At 42.1% G+C, this 19,363-nt stretch overlaps 1 protein-coding gene and 1 long non-coding RNA gene across 2 annotated transcripts in view; one reads left to right on the top strand and one right to left on the bottom strand.

Moving 5' to 3' along the window:
• Positions 1-11,544: 11,544 nt before the first annotated feature.
• arhgap40 (Rho GTPase activating protein 40) overlaps positions 11,545-19,363 on the bottom strand; it is a 20,238-nt gene continuing 12,419 nt past the window's right edge. Inside the window, 9 exon segments of the mRNA XM_025060287.1 lie at positions 11,545-14,276; positions 14,990-15,045; positions 15,549-15,700; positions 15,904-16,047; positions 16,133-16,339; positions 16,526-16,608; positions 17,209-17,368; positions 18,281-18,358; positions 18,551-18,642. Coding sequence (XP_024916055.1) covers positions 14,170-14,276; positions 14,990-15,045; positions 15,549-15,700; positions 15,904-16,047; positions 16,133-16,339; positions 16,526-16,608; positions 17,209-17,368; positions 18,281-18,358; positions 18,551-18,642 — 1,079 coding nt within the window. The 3' untranslated portion in view covers positions 11,545-14,169.
• LOC112487754 (uncharacterized) lies at positions 14,139-15,674 on the top strand. The gene is made up of 3 exons (XR_003051152.1): positions 14,139-14,247; positions 14,930-15,076; positions 15,577-15,674. It is a non-coding gene; the product is annotated as an uncharacterized LOC112487754 (long non-coding RNA).

Below are 19,363 nucleotides of genomic sequence, written 5' to 3'. Positions count from 1 at the left end.
TCTATCTATCTATCTATCTATCTGTCTATCTATCTATCTATCTGTCTATCTATCTATCTATAAAAACATCTATATACACATATTTATTTATAGATTTACACACACACACACACATATATGTCCATGCATATATCTACAGACAAATCTACTTTAATCTAAATGTTTATATTTCTGATAATCGTGCGGTGTTTGATATCAAACGCTCCCCAGACGCCTTTTCGCTGTTAACCCACGTTGACTCGACTCTCCATCAACCTCTGACGACGTCTTTTCGGGTTCACTCTCCTGCTGCGACACATTAACATTGTAATTGCCTTTTTTGAGCACAATAAACGGAGCCGGTCCGCGGGGACCTGCAGGGCCCGAGGCTGGCACGAAGCGATGCCATCGATTTTTCACTGCCTGCCAGTGAAAAAAAACCCTCAGCCATCAGAAAAACAACCACACTATACATAAAGAGTTTAGTATATGGTCGCGACCCGGTACCTGACGCTGAACGATAGAAGCTCGTTAAAGCCTACCGTTATTTGTTCTACTATATTACGAGGCAGTACAGTGTGTGTCAGCGAGTGCTGAAGGGCCATGTCGCTTATCGATCACATGTGAGGTGATAGATAATCATCGATATCTATCACACCTAATCCACTGAGAAGTCTTTCTAATGATGGGTGCGTGGCTTAAAACGCATTGAAATGGACGGTGTGAGTTGACTGGTGTGTATTTGTTCAATAATGTGTGTATACAGTCTCTGTTGTCAAGTGTGTGTCTGCGTCGTCCCGGTGTGGCTACACTTGTGGGGACAATCCAATTTTTCTGGGGACACCTGTCTTTATGGGGACATTTTGCAGGGCCACACTGAGTCAAAGTCTGTTTTTGAGGCGCCTGATGGAAGCACTAGTCTGAGGGTCAGATTAAATGTATTTGTAATATGTCTAATAGTTGAGATTAGATGAAGGGGCTAGGTAATATATCCGTATGTGAAGGCCTCATGAAACACGTGAGAACTGTGTCTCTGTGTGTGTGGTCTTGACACTGAGAGCAGAGTCAATACTCTGACAGACCTCTGAGGCTGTTTAACTGATGTGTAGTAGTTTTGTCCTCATTAAAGTTTGATGCTGTGGGAGCAGCAGGCGTCGCCTCAGCCCTGGCTGGGATTCCTTGGTTTTAAATCATGCTGCTCTCTGACTGAGAGGGCAGAGAGGTTTAACTGTGACACTGCACACGCACACGCGCACACTTGACACACAACAGGGGACTGGGAGGTTATACTGCCACCTACGTAACCAATATATTCATTAATATAATACAAAAAAAATACAGATACAGAGTGAAAACTTTCATTAATATAATACTTGGACCGATTGAACCATATCGTCGTCCCATTCCTGTGACATCTCTTTCAGATCCAAATCCAGGATACAGTATATTTTATATATACAGTTTCAAAAACCCGCAAAGTCGTGAATCCGCGAAAGATGAACCGCAAAACAGCGAGGGACTGCTGTATTTATAAACAACTCTCTCCTATAAAGTGACGTTTCACCTCCTTGGTTGCCCACCTTGTTGTGTCTGTTTCTTCAGTTTATTAATTCCTTTTCACTTGACGCCAAATTCAAAAGCTGCGGATCAAACAGCAGCCTGCCAATTCAGGGAATCCCCTCCTTTTCAAACTGGCATTGACGCTTTATTGATTCTGTTTTTGTTAATACAGTACACCCCGTCCATTTCCCCTGCCTATCCTGTCTGAATGACTCATTGAAATGCACGTCTTGTCTGTAATTGACGACATTCACTACCTGCTGAAAGCTTTTTGTTCTGTCTCTCTGTGATGTCAGCAGGCCCGACCGCTCCACTCTCACTCAAACGCTGCTCCTGGAGAGGGCTCAGAGCTTAATAGAGGCAAAATCTGGCAACGTTACACACAGGTTTATTAAACACATACACGTGCACGCACACACCCACACACATAAGCTTTCTCCCATCCCCCACTAGTCAAACAGTGCAGCCACTTTGGGCTGTCATTAACTGCTATTGTCAGGCGTGCAATCAAGAGCAGGATGAGAAAAAGTCCTCCAGCACATATCATGAGCTGGACTAAAAGATGGAGCACAAACACACACACAAACACACACACAGATGAAATGTTCTATACACACCAGGAGAATGGATGTTACTATTGATTTCTAGTGTGAGACGTGTGTGAGACGTTCCACAAATACAGGAGCTTCGGTGCAAAAGGTGTTTTTGTCTCCGGGAGCGAGAAATTAGTTCTAAAACACCAGGCCAACAACGGACTCTATATTCAGTCAGCGGGTTTACACAGCCGTGCTGCACCACTGCAATCTACCATTCAATCGGAGTTTCCTTCACGGAGGCATCAGGCTGGTCTGTCGCTGGGACAGGCGTTGCGTTATCATGTTTTTATTATCGAAGGAAAAACTGATAACGATTCCTACAGATACTACAAAATATGCTAATATCGGACCGATGATATTGGTCGGCCGATATTATCGGACGTCCCAAGGTTCAACCTGAATGTTGTAACACAGACAGCATTCATCATCATTGTCATCATCGTCAATATCAGAATCATATAATTAGCCAAGTAGATCATTGTAGTCTGGTGCTGTCTCGTCTCAGGAGACAGTGGGAAAAACACGTCTCATACAAGTCTGTCAATACAGTCAACCTCCCTGTCCTCCTTTGACACCAGCCCTCAGGCTTCCTTCCTGTGTGTCTACAACTCCTACGTATTGTCTCCAGTTTGCAGAGATCGTGTACTATTTAAGTGAACACAGCTGCAGAGGGCATGTGGTCAAACCACGACACACGAACTAGTATCAGCATTCGCTCCCTCAGCTCAGTGTCGATGTTTCCCTGACGGGGTCTTTAGACATTCATAAGGATGCACTGGTACCGTTGCTGGCTCGATACTTCATTCGAACACTAGCAATCGCTGCTCACTGGTCGGAGACAGTGTTGTGTGTTTTCCTACTGCAGTTCACTGTATCATTGTCCCCATGGATAGTTGATTTGAGGTCAACAGTTGTAAGTATTTTTAAATCAGGGACCGCCCCACTATTTGAGAAGTACTGGTTTACTGGCTGTGTTGTGTTATCCTTCATTTTGTTTATATAAAAAAAGGATTGGATTTGGTCCTTGGTTTTCTTGAGTACACACATAAAAATAGCCTACTCATGCTTGTAATGAAAAATGTCATGGGGACAGCCCTACTGGTAGTTCATACACAGCCTTCAGAGTTAAAACAATAGAAAAGCCTTCCTTTTACATTTATGTAAAAGGAAGTGACTTTTGTGATTTGTATTTTCACTTCAAATTAATTCCGCGTCAGCTCTGTGTTGAGAGCCTGCACATCTGGTCATATCTGCAGTGGTAGAAGTCAAGCTGTCAGACGGCTTCTCTCTCTAATTCAATCTTGAACGTAGCTTATCACGGTCCCACCTTGATCTGAACTGTTTCCTCACTCTTGGGGAGTGGATAACATCTCTATTGTGCGTTTCTGTGTCGTTGAGATTAAAGAAAAGAAAAGCAAACACGGTGTTTAATCACACCTCCATATCTGCTCCATGGCTCTGCTTTCCCTCACAGTCTCAGCCTCATATTGACTATATTGCATTTCTAGCTCAAAGCCCGTGACTCTTCCCCGTGGTTGTGTTTAGGCTTTGCCACACTGAGGCTGATGGCCGTGTGGACCTGGGTTTTGGCAAGACTAGGATTCAGGACCAGAATTTGATACAGACACGGAAAGGTCTTTAACAATAGATAATACATTTAAATGGACAAAAATGAAAAGTCTTGTTATATTTAGTGCTTGTTTTGCTTTTTTTTATAACAGACTCTGCAGCAGGGACCACACAAATCAGTCAGTTATCGTTTTCCTTCTGTTTTATTAAGAAGCTTTTCTTCATTATCATCATCTTCATCATTTAAACCCATCAATTTTCCCTCCTTGATGGTCTTCCTCTGTCCATTTCCTGTGTCCTCTCTCCTTACTCCTTTCCTCTGTGATCATACCTTCACCTACACACCTGACTGCAGATAATCACCCGAGAAGAAAAGGGAGAAAAAGCTCCATATTTTTTTATCTCTAGCCACAGCTGCAATTCATTGTGGAGCCATGAATGGGGAGATTAATAGCACCCCCCCACACACACACACACACACTCCCCCAGCCACCACGTTCTCCTCTTCCTCCACCCCCATCTTTCCTCCACTTTCTGCCAATGCTGCCTCTTACAGCTGGTGTTTTCTGAAGAGTGGTAACAACATTTCAATTCCATTTCCCCATTTAGCAGAAAAATGTAATTTTAAGATTTTCTTTCATTTCTTAAGATGAGGTTTCACACTGAGATCATCCAATCTGTGGCTAAAGAAAGTTTTTTTCCAAATGTCTTTGCAGACCATGGCACTTGTTGGAAGATAAATGTTAGGGCATGGAACACAGGACTTTGTTTCAAACTGATTTTTACATGTAGTTGGTTAATTCAGAACTCATCTGTCAGAAGGAGGTTAGATTGATGGATAATGGATGGATGGATGGATGGATGGATAATGGATGGATGGATTGGATAGACAGATGGACAAATAGAATGTTGGACATATAGATGGGTATGGATTGACTAGATGGCTGCTTTGATGAGTAGAGGTTGTATGGATGGATGGATGGATGGATGGATGGATGGATGGATGGATGGGTGGACGGTATATTTTTCAAAAATCTGTCCTTTCATCTATACTGTCACTCCAGTGTATCAGCGCGGTCAGTGTAAAAACCGACAAACAGCCGTTGGTTGTGACATCGCACCTCAAAGATGAGTTTGCCGGATCAATATATCACCGAGTTACACATCAGATCATCTCAGGCGTGTTTTGTTCTCCATCTCTGTGGCATTACTTCAGCCTCATGGTGGGGACATACTGTAGCTCTTCACTGCACACTGTGTGATGCAGACATGGGTCACAGGCAGATCTGCATCAGGGCACCCAGCTCCAGCCCACTGGAGATTTATGTTGATTTTCACACTTGACTAAATCTGTTTTGCCAGCTGCCTTTTACGCTCAGACATTCACTCAGTGTAGTATAGTGACTGTGTGTGAGACCATATGTGTCAGTCCAATATTATGTGGCGTCCACAGAAGGATGAAGACACGGTCACTGATTTGGATGAAGCTGTAAAATGAACATATTTCCCTCAGTGAATGTGAAGAGGTGAAGGTAGAGACGGGAACGTATCGCGTCTTCTCCCTGTCGTTTCAGAAACAGCAGGAAAAGCCGAGTGCTTTTTTTTCCTCTGTGTCCAACACAATTCAACCTCAGCATCTAATTCGCGTCATTACTGAAATTGCCTCCAATTTGTTGCCATGGTTATTTTTCTCCAGTCTGCCTTTTTAAGCTTTGTGCCTTGTCTGTGGTCGATGATTAGAGTCGACAGCAGCTAGAAAGAGTCTGGGTGCGGGGACTGTGTGTGTGTGTGTGTGTGTGTGTGTGTGTAGAGGACAGACACGCTGCAAAGGCAATGGCCCAGTAATAGTGAATGTATCCACAGGCCATACACCACGATAGTTGCCATGGTACCAATAATTGGGGGGCAGAGCAGTAAGAATGTGTGTGTGTGTATGTGTGTGTGTTAGTGCGTGCTTGTGCTTTTGTGTGTTTGTGTGACAGGGACAAAGAACCAGAGTTTAAAAAATGATTGACTTTGAGGGGAAAAAACAAGGCTTTAGGCAACACTGCGCACTAGCAGCGGGAAGTGGTATTACATTTATTTCATCACCTGCTACACTGATGCTGCTGCTGCTGCTGCTGCTGCTGCTGATGCTGCTGCTGCTGCTGCTGCTGCTGCTGCTGCTGATGCTGCTGCTGCTGCTGCTGCTGCTGCTGCTGATGCTGCTGATGCTGCTGCTGCTGCTGCTGCTGCTGCTCTGTCTTTACAACATGAAACCAACGCCTTGTTGTGTTGTAGAACTTAAACTTGAACACTGGGAAATAACTGAAAGCTTTTTTATTTGAATTTATTTGAACATCATCAACATCATCATCATCATCATCATCCTCACGGTCCATCAACACTATCAACATTTTATTATCATTATTATTATCATATTACCCTGCGTGCGCAGACACACACACACACACTAGCTTCCTTGACCTTTGGCATCCTACTGTCACAATTACTGCTGTCAACTGTCATCTCTCCCAGTCTCTCTCTCTCTCTCTCTCTCTTGGGAAAGGCCCCCTGGAGGCAGTGTTGATGGGTGGGTGTTTCTCCTCTCCACACCTCCTGTAAAGTGAAGCCTCCACTCACTGGGACATTGTGAAGATGACGTGTTTTGTCAGTGTGTGTGTGTGTGTATTGTGTGTGAGTCTTTGGTTTTTCATTGACTGAAGCTGAACAGTTGAGCAAAGACGTTTCGATGATGCAGAGGAGGAATGAAGGTGTTCAGCTGATGATTCCCCCCTTCCTTCTTTGCTTCTCTCTAACTCTTGTTCTACACATGTTGGACAGGACATGAGATCATCTGGTGCATTTGCTGGTGTGTCCCCCAGCAGAGGACACGGTAGCTAAAAAGCACAGGGACCGGGCCCTGAAGTGTGTGTCATGTTGTGGATGTTCCCAGCCTCCTCCTCCTCCTCCTCCTCTTCTTCCTCCCGTCTCTTCTCTCAGCGGGGTTGTGAAAGGAAACACAGCGGGGACATTTTGATGTCCTCTGTTGTCGCTGTGTCGAGGTGATAAGAAGGTTGTGCATCACTCAGGTCATTGTGTGGACAAAGGCACACACACACACACACACACACACTGTTCTCCCCGTTCATCTGCAGATGTACAGTCAGATTGACTCCATGCTGTCAGTGTTTGTGTCACTGTTCTATGTATTTGTGTGTGTGTGTGTGTGTTCAGTTATGAATATACTTGTGGGAACAGAATTATATGTTCAGGACCAATCTTTAGATCCTATTAAATAAATAAAGGGTAATAATTAAATAAAGGGTAATAATAATAATAATAATAATAAAGGGTTAGGTTAAGGTTCATGGTTTAGCTGGGATTAGAGTTAGGGTCAGATTAGAGGTTGGAGATTAGATCTTAGAATCAGGAAATAAAATATAAATAGAACAAAGTATTTGCTTCCATCATGTCCAAAGTGGGGCTCCAGGGCCAACTGTGGTACCACACCACCATTAAAGGATTAATTTGAAATTAATTTTCAAAATAAATAATCTTCTAGACTTTCTTCTGTCAGTAACAGAGTCTGAATGACCTGATGTTTTGAAACATTGACAGATCATCAAGTACATTTTTCACTGTGTTCGTGTTCCACTGCGGCCCGGTACCAAATGTCCCCACTAGTCCCCAGACTGGGGGTTAGGGACCCCTGCTTTATTGGGCCCTTTATTCTAAAAATATTTTACAGCTTTTTAGCGTGGTAGAAAATAACAACAATAACAACAATAACAATGAATTTTATAACAGTTTCCATGTAGGCATTTAGGGCAATTTCTGTGTTAATTTATTTATATTTTGTATTAGTATTATTATATTGTTGTAATTTATTTATTGTTATTTTGATTGCAACGTCTGGCCTAAAGGAAATAAAATATTTCTTCTTTCCTTGTTTTATTTTGGTCTAGGTGCCAGTTTAACAGGCGTATTACACCTAGAATCCGTTGTAGTAGAATAAATGTGCTGTGAGTGACTGTGCTGAGCTGAAGGTGTGGATAAATCAGTGGAGGTCATCAGCAGCGGAAGCAGCCTCCTCTGAGCATCTCTGCACCGATGGATGTTGGGAGATAAAGACGGGGCTTTTCCATGCAATCATCTTATCTTTAATTATGGGCCTTATTAACGGCACTTTTTATATGGAAATGTGAGGATATTAACACTACATACGAGCTGCAGTCTTATTTAAAGTCGGCCTGCTTTCAGTTTGGCACTTCTTCTGAGCAATAATAATAATTTAAAAAAATAATAATAATAAGGGGGTGTGGAGACAAAGTGGCTATTTAAATATCTTTCATGTTCCGTCAGGGTCTCCCTGACGCTGATCCACGATCAGTTCTGCGCCCGTCTGTCTGACAGCGGCTCCTGCAGCAGAGATAGCGCTCTCTTCATTACGCGCTTCATTAATTTAAATGCTAATTGATTCTGTGTGAGGCTTTCAGACCGAGGGCCGGGTTCTGTCGTTCCCCATTGTGTACGCGCACGCGCGCGGTGTGTTTTGTGCACCTGCTGGATCCTGGGTTGAAAGCCAGTCAGCTGCCTGACTCAAGTGTGGCACTGACGAGCTGAAAAGCTCTAACACTGTAAACCACGTGACTTTTACAGTGAAGCACCAGCAGCTGCGGTGGTTATTACCACAAAAACTGCAGTACAAGCATTACCTTTGGTTATCAATATTGCGGTTTGATTTTAATTTTTCTGTTGCCATAAAAATAAAAGCTAAGGAGGAAATACACAACAACACAGGTACAATACAAAAAAAATAATTCTCAGCTGTTGTAGTAGGATTTCCTTGCCATTTAACGTTTCACCTTACAGCGGAAACCAGGTTTTCCAAACGTGTTTCCTGTTCATAATATAGAAGAAGAATATTTCTTTTATTGATGAGTGTTTGGACTAGTGAAAATATTTGACTTATAGAAATGTAACGACGCATCAAGAATCTATTAAAAATAGAAATCGATAGAATAGCAGTACGGGCTGCTTTATCTTAAAAAGCCACTGACACTACACACTCCAGTACAGTAGGTGGCGGTATGCTTGTGAATGGCCTGTTATTAAACCAAGGCGTCGTGTCACTTCATTACCTTTGAGACATTCAAGTGTTCAAATGGCGGCGGTAAACAGTAACACATCAAACGTGAATGTTACCATATGCTGGAATATTAGCCTAGATAGCTAGCTCATATTGTAACTCTACTAAGCATAGAAGTTCTAGCTCATATTGTAACTCTACTAAGCATAGAAGTTCGACATAATGACCGTGAAGTCAACACACTGGGAGACCCGGTCGTCCATGACGCTGAGGAAAAACCTTCTCAATCCTCTAAAGACAGACACCACCGTGTCATCTCCAACGTTGGATTCGCTACGTCCATGTCACGGTTTAAAAAAATGTGAGTCGCTGAAACCACCCATTCTCTGCGTTCCGAGAACTCCTACTGTATAAATAAGCGCGGGAATTAAACCCAACAGGGTGTCTTTTTTTTTAGTTACGCCATTTTAAATATTCCTTTGTCGTTTAAGGTATTGACAGTTAGTGAGGTAAACAGCAGGATGAATGGTGATGTGCAGTGTTTCTGTTAAGAAATGTGCACATTTATTTTTGTATTCTGTTATATAAGATAACAATTCCAGGTAATGAGGCACACAAAACCATTCAGTTGGTAATGGTATTTTGCATAGTTCTTACAAACATCATTAGTTTATTTGTGCATAATTTATCTGGAGCTCATTTGGTTAAAACAAAAACATAAAATTACGTGAACGGAAAAAAAAGTCGTTTTCGTATAGTGAGTTTATTGTACCGCTACACCCCTAGTGACTAACAGCAGAGACCCCGTTATCTCTGTAACAGCTGGAAAATAAAACAGATGCAGGGGCAGTTAAATGATCCGTGCTGTGTTGCTAGGAGACAACGGGCCTGGATGGGGAAGATAAACTCTTGGCGTCAAGCAGAGAGAGAGAAAGAGTGAGAGAAGAGGCTGGGGGTGAGAATAGGAGAGACAGAGAGAGAGAAAGGAGGGTAGAAGGATGTGGTCATGTGACAGTAGCTTCTTGTCTTTCTCCAGGATCTTTTTTCATCTGTTATTCCAGAAGTAAACGTCAATGAGACTTCTCCTCAGGAACTTCCTTTCTTGAGACTTTTGTTCAGACACTAGAAATGTTGTGTAGTATATTTCCTGCAGCAATGCTGCCCTCTGTGTGTCATTATCAGTTTTGCCCTGTAGAAGGTTTAGTTGGAAACATTTTTTTAATTATAAAAATCAAACCAGTGGGTGGCAGCAATCACACTCAACGGAGCTGCTAATGACACAAGAAGAAAACAAAGGTTAGGAAAGTGTGCAGGTGTATGGGGATTTGAAAACTTGCTCTAGGAAAAATGTATTGAAAGTTGGCAAATACATAATGTTTAAATAAAAATAGTCAGTTATTATCAAATTCAGGATAAAAAATGTGTGTGGATGTCTGATAGGTTTTGAATCTTATTAATCACAGATTAACCTTTTACTGCATTAAAAATTTGTATTGGATTTATTTCACAAATTGATTAAAATGATTAATGTGATAAGTTTGAAACTTTGATGGCACACTTGTTCTTATATAATTTGTCAGTTCTGATCACATTTAACATTATTAGACAATTATTAGTATTTTTGTAAAACACACACACATAAACAGTTTTTTCTCTTTTGCGACCACTTCGCATAGACATAACTTGTAAAATATCTCCACAAGTATAGCTATACTAAGATCACCCACAGACACACATGCATATTTCTTATTTCTTTGCCATCTAACTTAAACACATTGTTAGCAGCTGTTAATAAAATCATCACTTTTCATCACACACACTTTAATTCACTGCACAGCTCCATCTCTCCTCATCCATCCGGTCGACTTCGGTCAGTGCAGCACAGACAGACAAAAGGGGAGGGGGCTGTTCCTCCATCAGATGTGAGTGAAGTGCTCGGCTTTAAGTGCGCACGGTGCTTGGTTGTGAATGGGACGCAGTGGTCTGATTGGAGGAGAGAGTCGAGGGGAGGGGGGTCGGGGTCAGGCGTTCTGCCAGCCGCTCATACTAGGCTACTGATTGCTATTCATCTTGTGATTACAGTCATTTAGAGCAGCAGTGGGCAAAATCAGGCCTGCGTCTGGCAACCGCTGCCTCTGTCTATGTGTGTGTGGTGTTGGGAAGGGGGGGGGGTCTGGTGTGTCTTAGTGATTCAGTTGTTTTTTGGAAATGAGTGAATAAGGTTTTTGAAGAAGAACAGAATAAAAAACTGAAGAATTCTCAATATATTCCGGCTCCGATCGTTTGCAATCCTATAATTTGAGACCAAAAAAACCTAGCTCTTTTGCAGGAGTTAAATGCATCATTAACATCCATCATGGTGCACGTCCAAATATACAAAATGCATATTTCCACCTCCCCCACCTTTTCACCAGTTTGGTTTCCTTTGTGTCCACAGCACCGGCCTGGACACGCTCAAAAACCCAGGACTAATCAGAGCTGAAGAGGCGCTCCGTTGTTGGACGGTGTTTGAAGGAGACGTGGTGATGGTTAATCAAGGAAGTGAGCAGCAGCCGCCTCTCCACCGCCACACATTCACAAGGTTAATCTCTATTGATTATTTCTGTTGAATGAACCAATAGTTCTCTTCACATTTCCTTGGTTTTTAACAAATGTGTGTGTGTGTGTGTTACTGTTGACGTGATGAATGAAGCTGCGGCCTCTGATAACCATCTCTCCTCCACACTCGTTACCCCATATTGAAAAATATAAATCATTTCACACAACAAATCAGATTCACATTTATTGACATAAAAACAACATCCTGTAAAAGTGTCTTTTTTTTTTGGCTACACAAAAGTACTTTTACAAAAAAAGGTGTTCAAACGACTGGTGTCAAGGGCATAAATATACATTCTGATGACTGAGAAGCTTTCGTTGAATTAAAGCTGGATGCAGATGAAGATAATACGAGTCTACAAAACACCGTTGAGTCAATGACGGAAATATTTACATTTGAAGATGTTTATCTTTTTTTCCCTCCCGTTCACATTTACACAAACACAGATTCATCACAAAACCGCACCGTGTGAACTTTCGACCCTTATTTTGATCCAACCACGTGTGTGTCATGTGTGTTTAGACAGCATGCATACACCCCTGTGCCTGGCTCCTGGGGGTATTTGGAGGCTCACTGCTGCCTCAGAGGTGACCTACTTCCTCTGATTGTCAGCAGGAGGCAGATTCATCAGCTTGCTTTGTGCTGAGGCACTGAGCTGTGCCCGTGTCCCCGGCAAGGGCCAATTGGACTTGTGTAATGAAGCTCATCACACACATGCATGCACACACACACGCGTTCCATGATGCAGGCACGCTCTGGTGCTGCTGTCAGGTCCAGGGCAGCAGAATTTATAACAGCCATTTATTACCCCCGTCCTTATCAAGGAAAAGTGATTTCTCGGCGCCTTTGTGATGCGAGCGCCGCACCTCCATTATGGTCCATTATGAGGCCGGTGACAGAGATGGAGCAGAGGCCGATGATAGATGTCGGTGCTGGTGTCGGCCCGTCATTACTCCATCTACTGAGCGGAGCGTCTGATCACATCCACAAAATGGCTGCGCAGCACCAACATGGCGCTCAGGTGGCGAGGAGGGAAACGAGTCACAGTCTGGTAGAAAATACTGTCTGAAATGAACTTGAGCTGCTTTTGGAAGAACAACGTGTCACAAGGTAGAGTTCCACGGACGTGGGTTTAGTGCTTGGTTGCAGCAGAGGGCAGGTCTGAGGGGTATGTACACAGGAAGGTGTTTTTTTTCTGCACCGTTCAGTGGAAACAAATGTAGAAATAGACATAAAAATATGTACAAGAACACTGTAAATTCCCATTCTGAGTACGGGCGAGTTAACACAACACACACTGCTTGTTATACTGCAGCAGGATCCTCAACACTGTCTGTGAGTCACAGAACACTTATCAGATAGAGAAGCAACGACAGCAGCACATTCACACAGATAATTACAGCCAGACGTCAGCTCAGCCCCACTGAAGACCAGCTTCACTGTGGTGGCCTGAACAATTCCCTTCTTTTGTACAAAAACACTCAGTGTCCTTCAGGCTGTGACACTGAATCTCCCCCAGGGGTCAATACGGAGGAGACTCTCTGAGCAGCCCCTCAGTGCAGGTCAAGGGTCCTTGGAAGTCCATGGATTTTTATAAGGCCCAGGAGACCATGGGGCTGTATAGATAACAGGGATATCAGGTCTATCCCAAACACACACATGCACAGGTGAATGACCACAGACCACAGAGAAATCCTGCCTTTCTTCTTAAAAATCACTGTCAGAGAAAATGCAGAGTCCAATGCAGATCAATCAGTTAATTAGTCAATGATTCGTCTGTTTACAAAAAGTCCATTCTGCGTCTCAGGCTCAGGTTTCACGTTAATTATTTCTGCATTGATCCTAATGTATTTCAAATACTTTTTATTTCCTGTCCTTACTTGAGGTGTGGTTTAAGTCACCTGCCTCCACTCATCTGATCTCTTTTGGAACAAGGAAGGGTTTTTTTGGTTGATCTCAGTAAACAATTATAAGAGGTGTTCTCAAAGTGAGGGGCGTGTCCTCTTGGTGGTGAGAAGCTGCTGCAGAAAGGTCGCAGCAGAGACAAATTTGAACACAGAAAATGACTAGACTGAACAAACACTAAGTGTTTTACAGTCATTGTTTTGTGGAGACAAGTAAACATTTTTTTAAAATTAGCTTGGGAAATTTTCCTGATTCATATTTTTGTTCAGTGAAAATAGTAGTTTACTTAAAATGTCCATGTCTAAAATATTTTTTTTTAGTATTACAGAAGATTCAAAAAAACTAAAACTAAATTTCTCTTAATTTCTCTTGCTTTGTTGATCAAAACTAATTGTAAGAACTTGTGTCTAACGGTGTGAAGCTAATATTTTTAGTTGTTTTTTTTTTTTCAAACAGACAGATGAATGAATATAAAGCAGAGAAACTCTGTGTGACTGGCCTGAGACAACAGCAGGAGCCTGGGCTCTCTGTAGCCAGAGGTTCTCTGTGTTCCCATCTGTTCTGTGCAGCAGGTTCTCTGTCGGAACTAATGAATCACGTCAGCAGCGCCACGCTTCCAGGGTTGTGGCTTGAACAGGGACGGTGAATTTGAGGAAAATGACGATGGAAGAGAGAAAAGAAAACTTTTCCACTGAGTTAGTCCATCTGATCTGAAGCAGTTCTCAGGCTCTGCTCCGGGCAGATTCTCCCTCCTCTGCTTCTGCCTCCTCCATCTGTCTCCCTCTGACATGTTGCTCCGAGGTTGAACAGGAGGCTGCGTGGATTCATTTTTTTCCTCTTCTTCTCTTGTCCTCAGACACCTGTTTCCTGTTCTGTCCACGGCTGCTGCACTACAGACCTCTGCTGGCACCGGGTCTCAGCCTGATGACCCACTCCCCTCCGGGGTTGTTGTTGTACAGATCCAGGAGGTGTGTATCAAGATCCAGGCAGTGCTCACCTGCAGCAAACACACAGTTTTTTTGTTTTACACAAGGCATCGGGCAGCTGTATCTGATTTAAAATTTAGTATCAGTAATGTACTTTATTACTGCTGCATTCATTAGTGGACTCAGTTTCAGATCGTCCTCTCATCAGAGGTCACCACAGTCACAGAATCAAACTGATTTTTGTTTGTAAATCAGTGGTTCTTAACTTATGGTACGCATGCCTCTTGTTGTACTTTGGCTCCCTCTAGTGGTGCACAGCGGAATCTCATTCCTGTTAGAATTAGGTGACCCAGAATTCTAACACAAAAGAAAATATTTTTCTTCTGCTTAAGGTATTAATTTTTGTAAAAGCTCTATTAGCACCACCGATTTAATGGAGTTGGTGTTTTGCATTTCCAAGAACGAGGAGGTACGAAGAACTAATGTGGCTTTGACTGACAATTTCCTTTTCGGGATAAAAACTCTATACTGCTAATGTGCAGGATGAGACTGTGTTTAGTCCACAGCTGAAGTACTGTGGTGTCAGTGTTCGTGTGAGAGTACTGCTATGTGTGTGCTGAGCCTTTGTCTGCCCTGATAACTGCAGATGCTCTGGCCTCCTGTCTGCTTTGCTTTTCTACACTCCATTACATAATGCTTCTTTCTGTCTGCCCGTCATCATCAGCTCAGTGAGCAGAAGGACGCGCACATGTCACCGCTGCTCCGCTCACAGCCCTCAACTCACCGATGTTTCCTCCCACCTCGTACACAGCGCAGTCTGAATAAGTCACAGAGCCATTCCTGTGGAGAGACACAAACACCGGAGTTTCAGGTCGGATTTTTTTAAAAATAAAAGTAACTAGTTACTCATAATTAGTACTAACGTGTTTTGCTACATTTTGGGCTAACATTAGCTACAGTACTTCATGGCTTATATTCCAATTTAAAAATTTAAAAAGAATCTGACGTGGCTCACACACTGCAATTGTTGCAGAGAACAGGTGTCTGTGTACAACAGGCAGTATAAATCTGCATGTTCTCAATAGAAACATCAAGTCATATATTCCTTAATAGAGGAGCACTGGCTTCTACCCTGCTGCTAGAAATTATATAATATATATATATATATATATTATACATATATAATACATATATACTTAATGTGACAGTGTGATGCATATACGGTAGGCAACATTAAAATAGCTTCCACTTAATGTGACAGTGTGATGCATATACAGTAGGCATTAAAATAGCTTCTATGTCAAGGACAATCTCTTAAATTTTCAGGTAAAACTATTATTTACCTTCGCATCTTGCCCTTTCCTTTTTCAGGGCTACGAAGGAACTGACGGTGAAACTGAGAGAGCAGGTCAGAGGTTCGTGAGTTGATGCTGAGCTGAAACTCCATGGTGCCTCTCACCAGCTCCCCCACGTGGACCTTTACTGTACGGCAGTGCTTCAGAGACAAAGAACGGGGGAACAGTGGATTATTCATGATGGTAATATCGGAGAGCTGAGTTTGATTTATGATAATTTAGTGTGACTCTCAGAGGATGTGATAAAAACGTGAATGACCTACAGGATGATGGCAGATGTTGCCACAGCCCTCTGTTATTGCCTTTCTCTCCTTAAGTACTGATAAGGAACTGTTGGGCTCACCTCTGAGCTGTTTTTTTCCGTTTTCTCGCGGCTATCTGTGTGGATCTTCCTGAGAAGGTTCTTGATGCGGCGATCGTAGAACTGGTAACGCCGGCTACTGTTCTCGTTCAGCTTGCGAACCTGGTACAGGAGGAAGTTAGGGATCTGAAGGGGAAAGTGAGGAGCCGGTTAAATTCTGGTTAAAATCATTCATTAAAATTCATCCCACGTTATACACCGCATCACTTACTATCCACAGGAAGTCCTGGTAGCGGATGAGAAGTCTCATAACGTCAGCCGCCTTCTCTGCCTGTCCTTTCTCCGCCCCCTCCGTCAGACGACTTGGCACAGCTTTGTGGAGGAAGAGGTTTGGAGCCATGATGGTGGCCACGGCCCACAGGTTCATCTTGTTCCTCTTCTCTCTGGAAACCACCTTACTGAGGAAGTCGAGGAGAGCCTGGAACACACCAGCAATCAAAATCCATCATGTGTCTGTGGCTTGAAATGTCTGGACATTTTGACATTTATGTTAGTATTTAATATTAATAATTCTCACGCATAACTGTGTTGATCTAAAATCCATGATAAAATGTATTTTAGGTAATTGCCATTAATCAGGTGTGTGTAAGTGTGTGTCCTGTACCTTCAGTGTGTTTCTGTTGGGCTCAGGCAGCAGCAGGACGAGCAGGTTCAACATATGAAGTTTCTGTTTCAGGTCTGTGATGTCTGTAAAAACATAAAAGACGAGAAAAAAGTGAGATGGGGCACAGTCACACACACACAAACACTGGTATTTTGTGTGTGTGAGCACTTGACATGTTGGATTCCCTTGCCCCTTACTCTAACCTTATGCAAGTACCATATTTTCCGGACTAAAGTCGCACTTTTTTTCAGCCTTTGGCTGGGTTTGCGTCTTATATTAAAATATATAATTTCACATGTTTGTTATTTTCACACTGACAGCTGCTGGAGGACATACTTCATTTCCTCTATGTTTGCCTCAGTCTAATGGTGTGTCCAAAGATTAATGTCACTCTGACAGGCGGTCATTAGGTTTGTTTGTTTATGTGTCTGCAGTCAGTGAGTGGGACACGATCAAATTACATTAATGACATTTTTGATAGATGTGAGTAGTAGTAGTAGATAGTGTGAGAGAAGCTGAAGTTTACAATCAGAGATGACTTAGGAAGACTGATGAGAGCATGAAAGTACTTGGGAGGATATTTTGTTATGTGCAAAAAAACAAACAAACTCCTGAATGTTAAAAAATAATACATTTCTTCCCTCTCTGATCCAAAACAGTTAAGAAATGGTCCGTCCACTGACCTCTGACAGCGCTGAAGGTGTTCAGGTACTCGGGGGTGAGCAGAGGAGCGGGCAGTTCTCGGATGAACTTTTTCAGCAGTGCGGCAGCATCGTTCGGACTCACTTCGTCCCAGCTGACCAGCCCAGAGTAGAAGTTGGTCTCCAGGTTCTGCTGCAGCAGCTGTACAGTAGGAGCAAGGTTAACACAAATCTGCCTCAATGTCCTATAAACTGTTAGTTAACTGTTAATCTCTATATTTTTGTATGTTCCTGTAATTAGGCTTTATAGCTTTAACTTTATTTATTAGGTATATTTTTAAAATGCTTTTGTTAACTTGGGATTTTTTCGGAGGTTTAGTCTGATTACGAAGAAGGGACAAAAAGACAACAACAAACAAACAAAACCAGAAACCACCAGCCTTCATGTTTACAAGTCTGGTTCTAGGAACATCCAGAACCTTCTGATATGGGTGTTTGAAGGCTTTAACAGAAGTATATAAGCCCGTAAATCCTCAAATATGAAGGCTTTAACAGAAGTATATAAGCCAGTAAATCCTCAAATAAATAATAAGTTGCTCCATTAAATATTTCCATAAAAATACAATAATTTTACCTTTATTAAATCTTAAATATTTCCATAAAAATACAATAATCTTACCTTTATTAAATCAAAGTATTAAATCAAATTTAAAGTTCCACCTTAATTTAAGGACAAGAACAATTGAGTTGTAAACAAATGACGTCAGAATCTGTTTTATTTAGTTCATATTCCTCTTATGTTTTATTTTTTTGTATTTCATATGTATAGTTAAGCTGTTTCAGCGAGCATTGGCGCCCCCTGGTGGTAAAACCCTCGTAATTCAATATATACTGCCCACGTGAATTTACTTCTTTACTTCAGCTGCAGCTTTCAAACTGTTGAAAAACAGCCGAAGTTTAAAAAAAACAAATCTTTGTTACCTCAGAATTATTATTTTTTCCATATATTTTTGTACTTGTCGGTAGGATTTATTTATCTTTACATGCTCTTGTATTTACTCTACAGACATGTAATTTCTTGTAATGGTAGTAGGTGTGCCTGCAAAATTTGTACCTTGATTCTGGATTGCGATCCTGGAACCCGCAGGATCCCCTCTGAGTCGAGACCTTTTTTGTCCAAAAATGACAACAACTGCAGGGAGAACACAAAAAGAAGAATGAATGAGAGACAAAGTCACAGCCAGAGGTCGCAGCGACACACCTGTTTTTTTCTTGCATTACAGACAAACTAACTATGTTGGCATTACAGCAATTCAGCTTCATATGTTGGATTTACATTAAAGCACAGCAGTTCAAATCGTACACATATGATTTAAGTTCTCACCGCCTGCAGGAAAAGTGGGATTGATGTGTTGGGCTTTATTTTCTGGTCGTTCTCCAGCATCGTGGCCAGGGGAACCCCATACAGACAGCTTTCTGTAAGAGATCTGAGAGTCACTCCACTGGGAGGAGGTGGGGGTGGGGGGTGCTGTACATGATCACTTAATGAGATCTGAGAGTCACTCCACTGGGAGGGGTGGGGGGTGCTGTACATAATCACTTATGAATCACTTACACAAAATATTATAGGACTAGATGAGTAGCCAACAGGCCTGTCTAACACTGGAAATGATGTTAAATTACCAAAGTAATAATAATGTCATAAATGGAAGAAAAGCACAGAATAAGTGTATAAACCAGGGGTGTCAAACATATGGCCTGTGGGCCAAAAACTGGGCCTCCTTGGGGTTTCAATCAGGCCGGAATTTTTTTTATTTACAGGTATCTAATTAGTTTGTATACGACATGAGTGATGGTCCAAAATGAGTTTGACATCTCTGGTATAAGCAAATGAATAAATTAATGATTAATAAATTATCAACAATAATAACAATACTTAATACTAAAAGATTTTTTTAAAACCTTTTTTGTCAATGACTTCTCTGGATGTAGACCACATATACACAAGCAAAGCTTCACTTGATTCACTCACGTGTAGTAAACCTGTTGCTACAACGTGCTAAATATTTTGTTTTTCACTGTAGCTGCAGGGGAAAATGCACTAGTCACAATGACCCAATTAGAGTAAAGCTCTTTCAGCACTTAAGAATAATTCGTCATCCTTTTGTCGGCTAACATGTGCGGCAGCATATTTGAA

Source organism: Cynoglossus semilaevis, chromosome 11 (genome assembly GCF_000523025.1).
Source record: "Cynoglossus semilaevis isolate Cse_v1.0 chromosome 11, Cse_v1.0, whole genome shotgun sequence".
Classification (NCBI taxonomy): Eukaryota; Metazoa; Chordata; class Actinopteri; order Pleuronectiformes; family Cynoglossidae; genus Cynoglossus; species Cynoglossus semilaevis.
The sequence above is the reverse complement of the archived record's forward strand: the minus strand, read 5'-3'. Positions and strand labels throughout refer to the sequence as shown.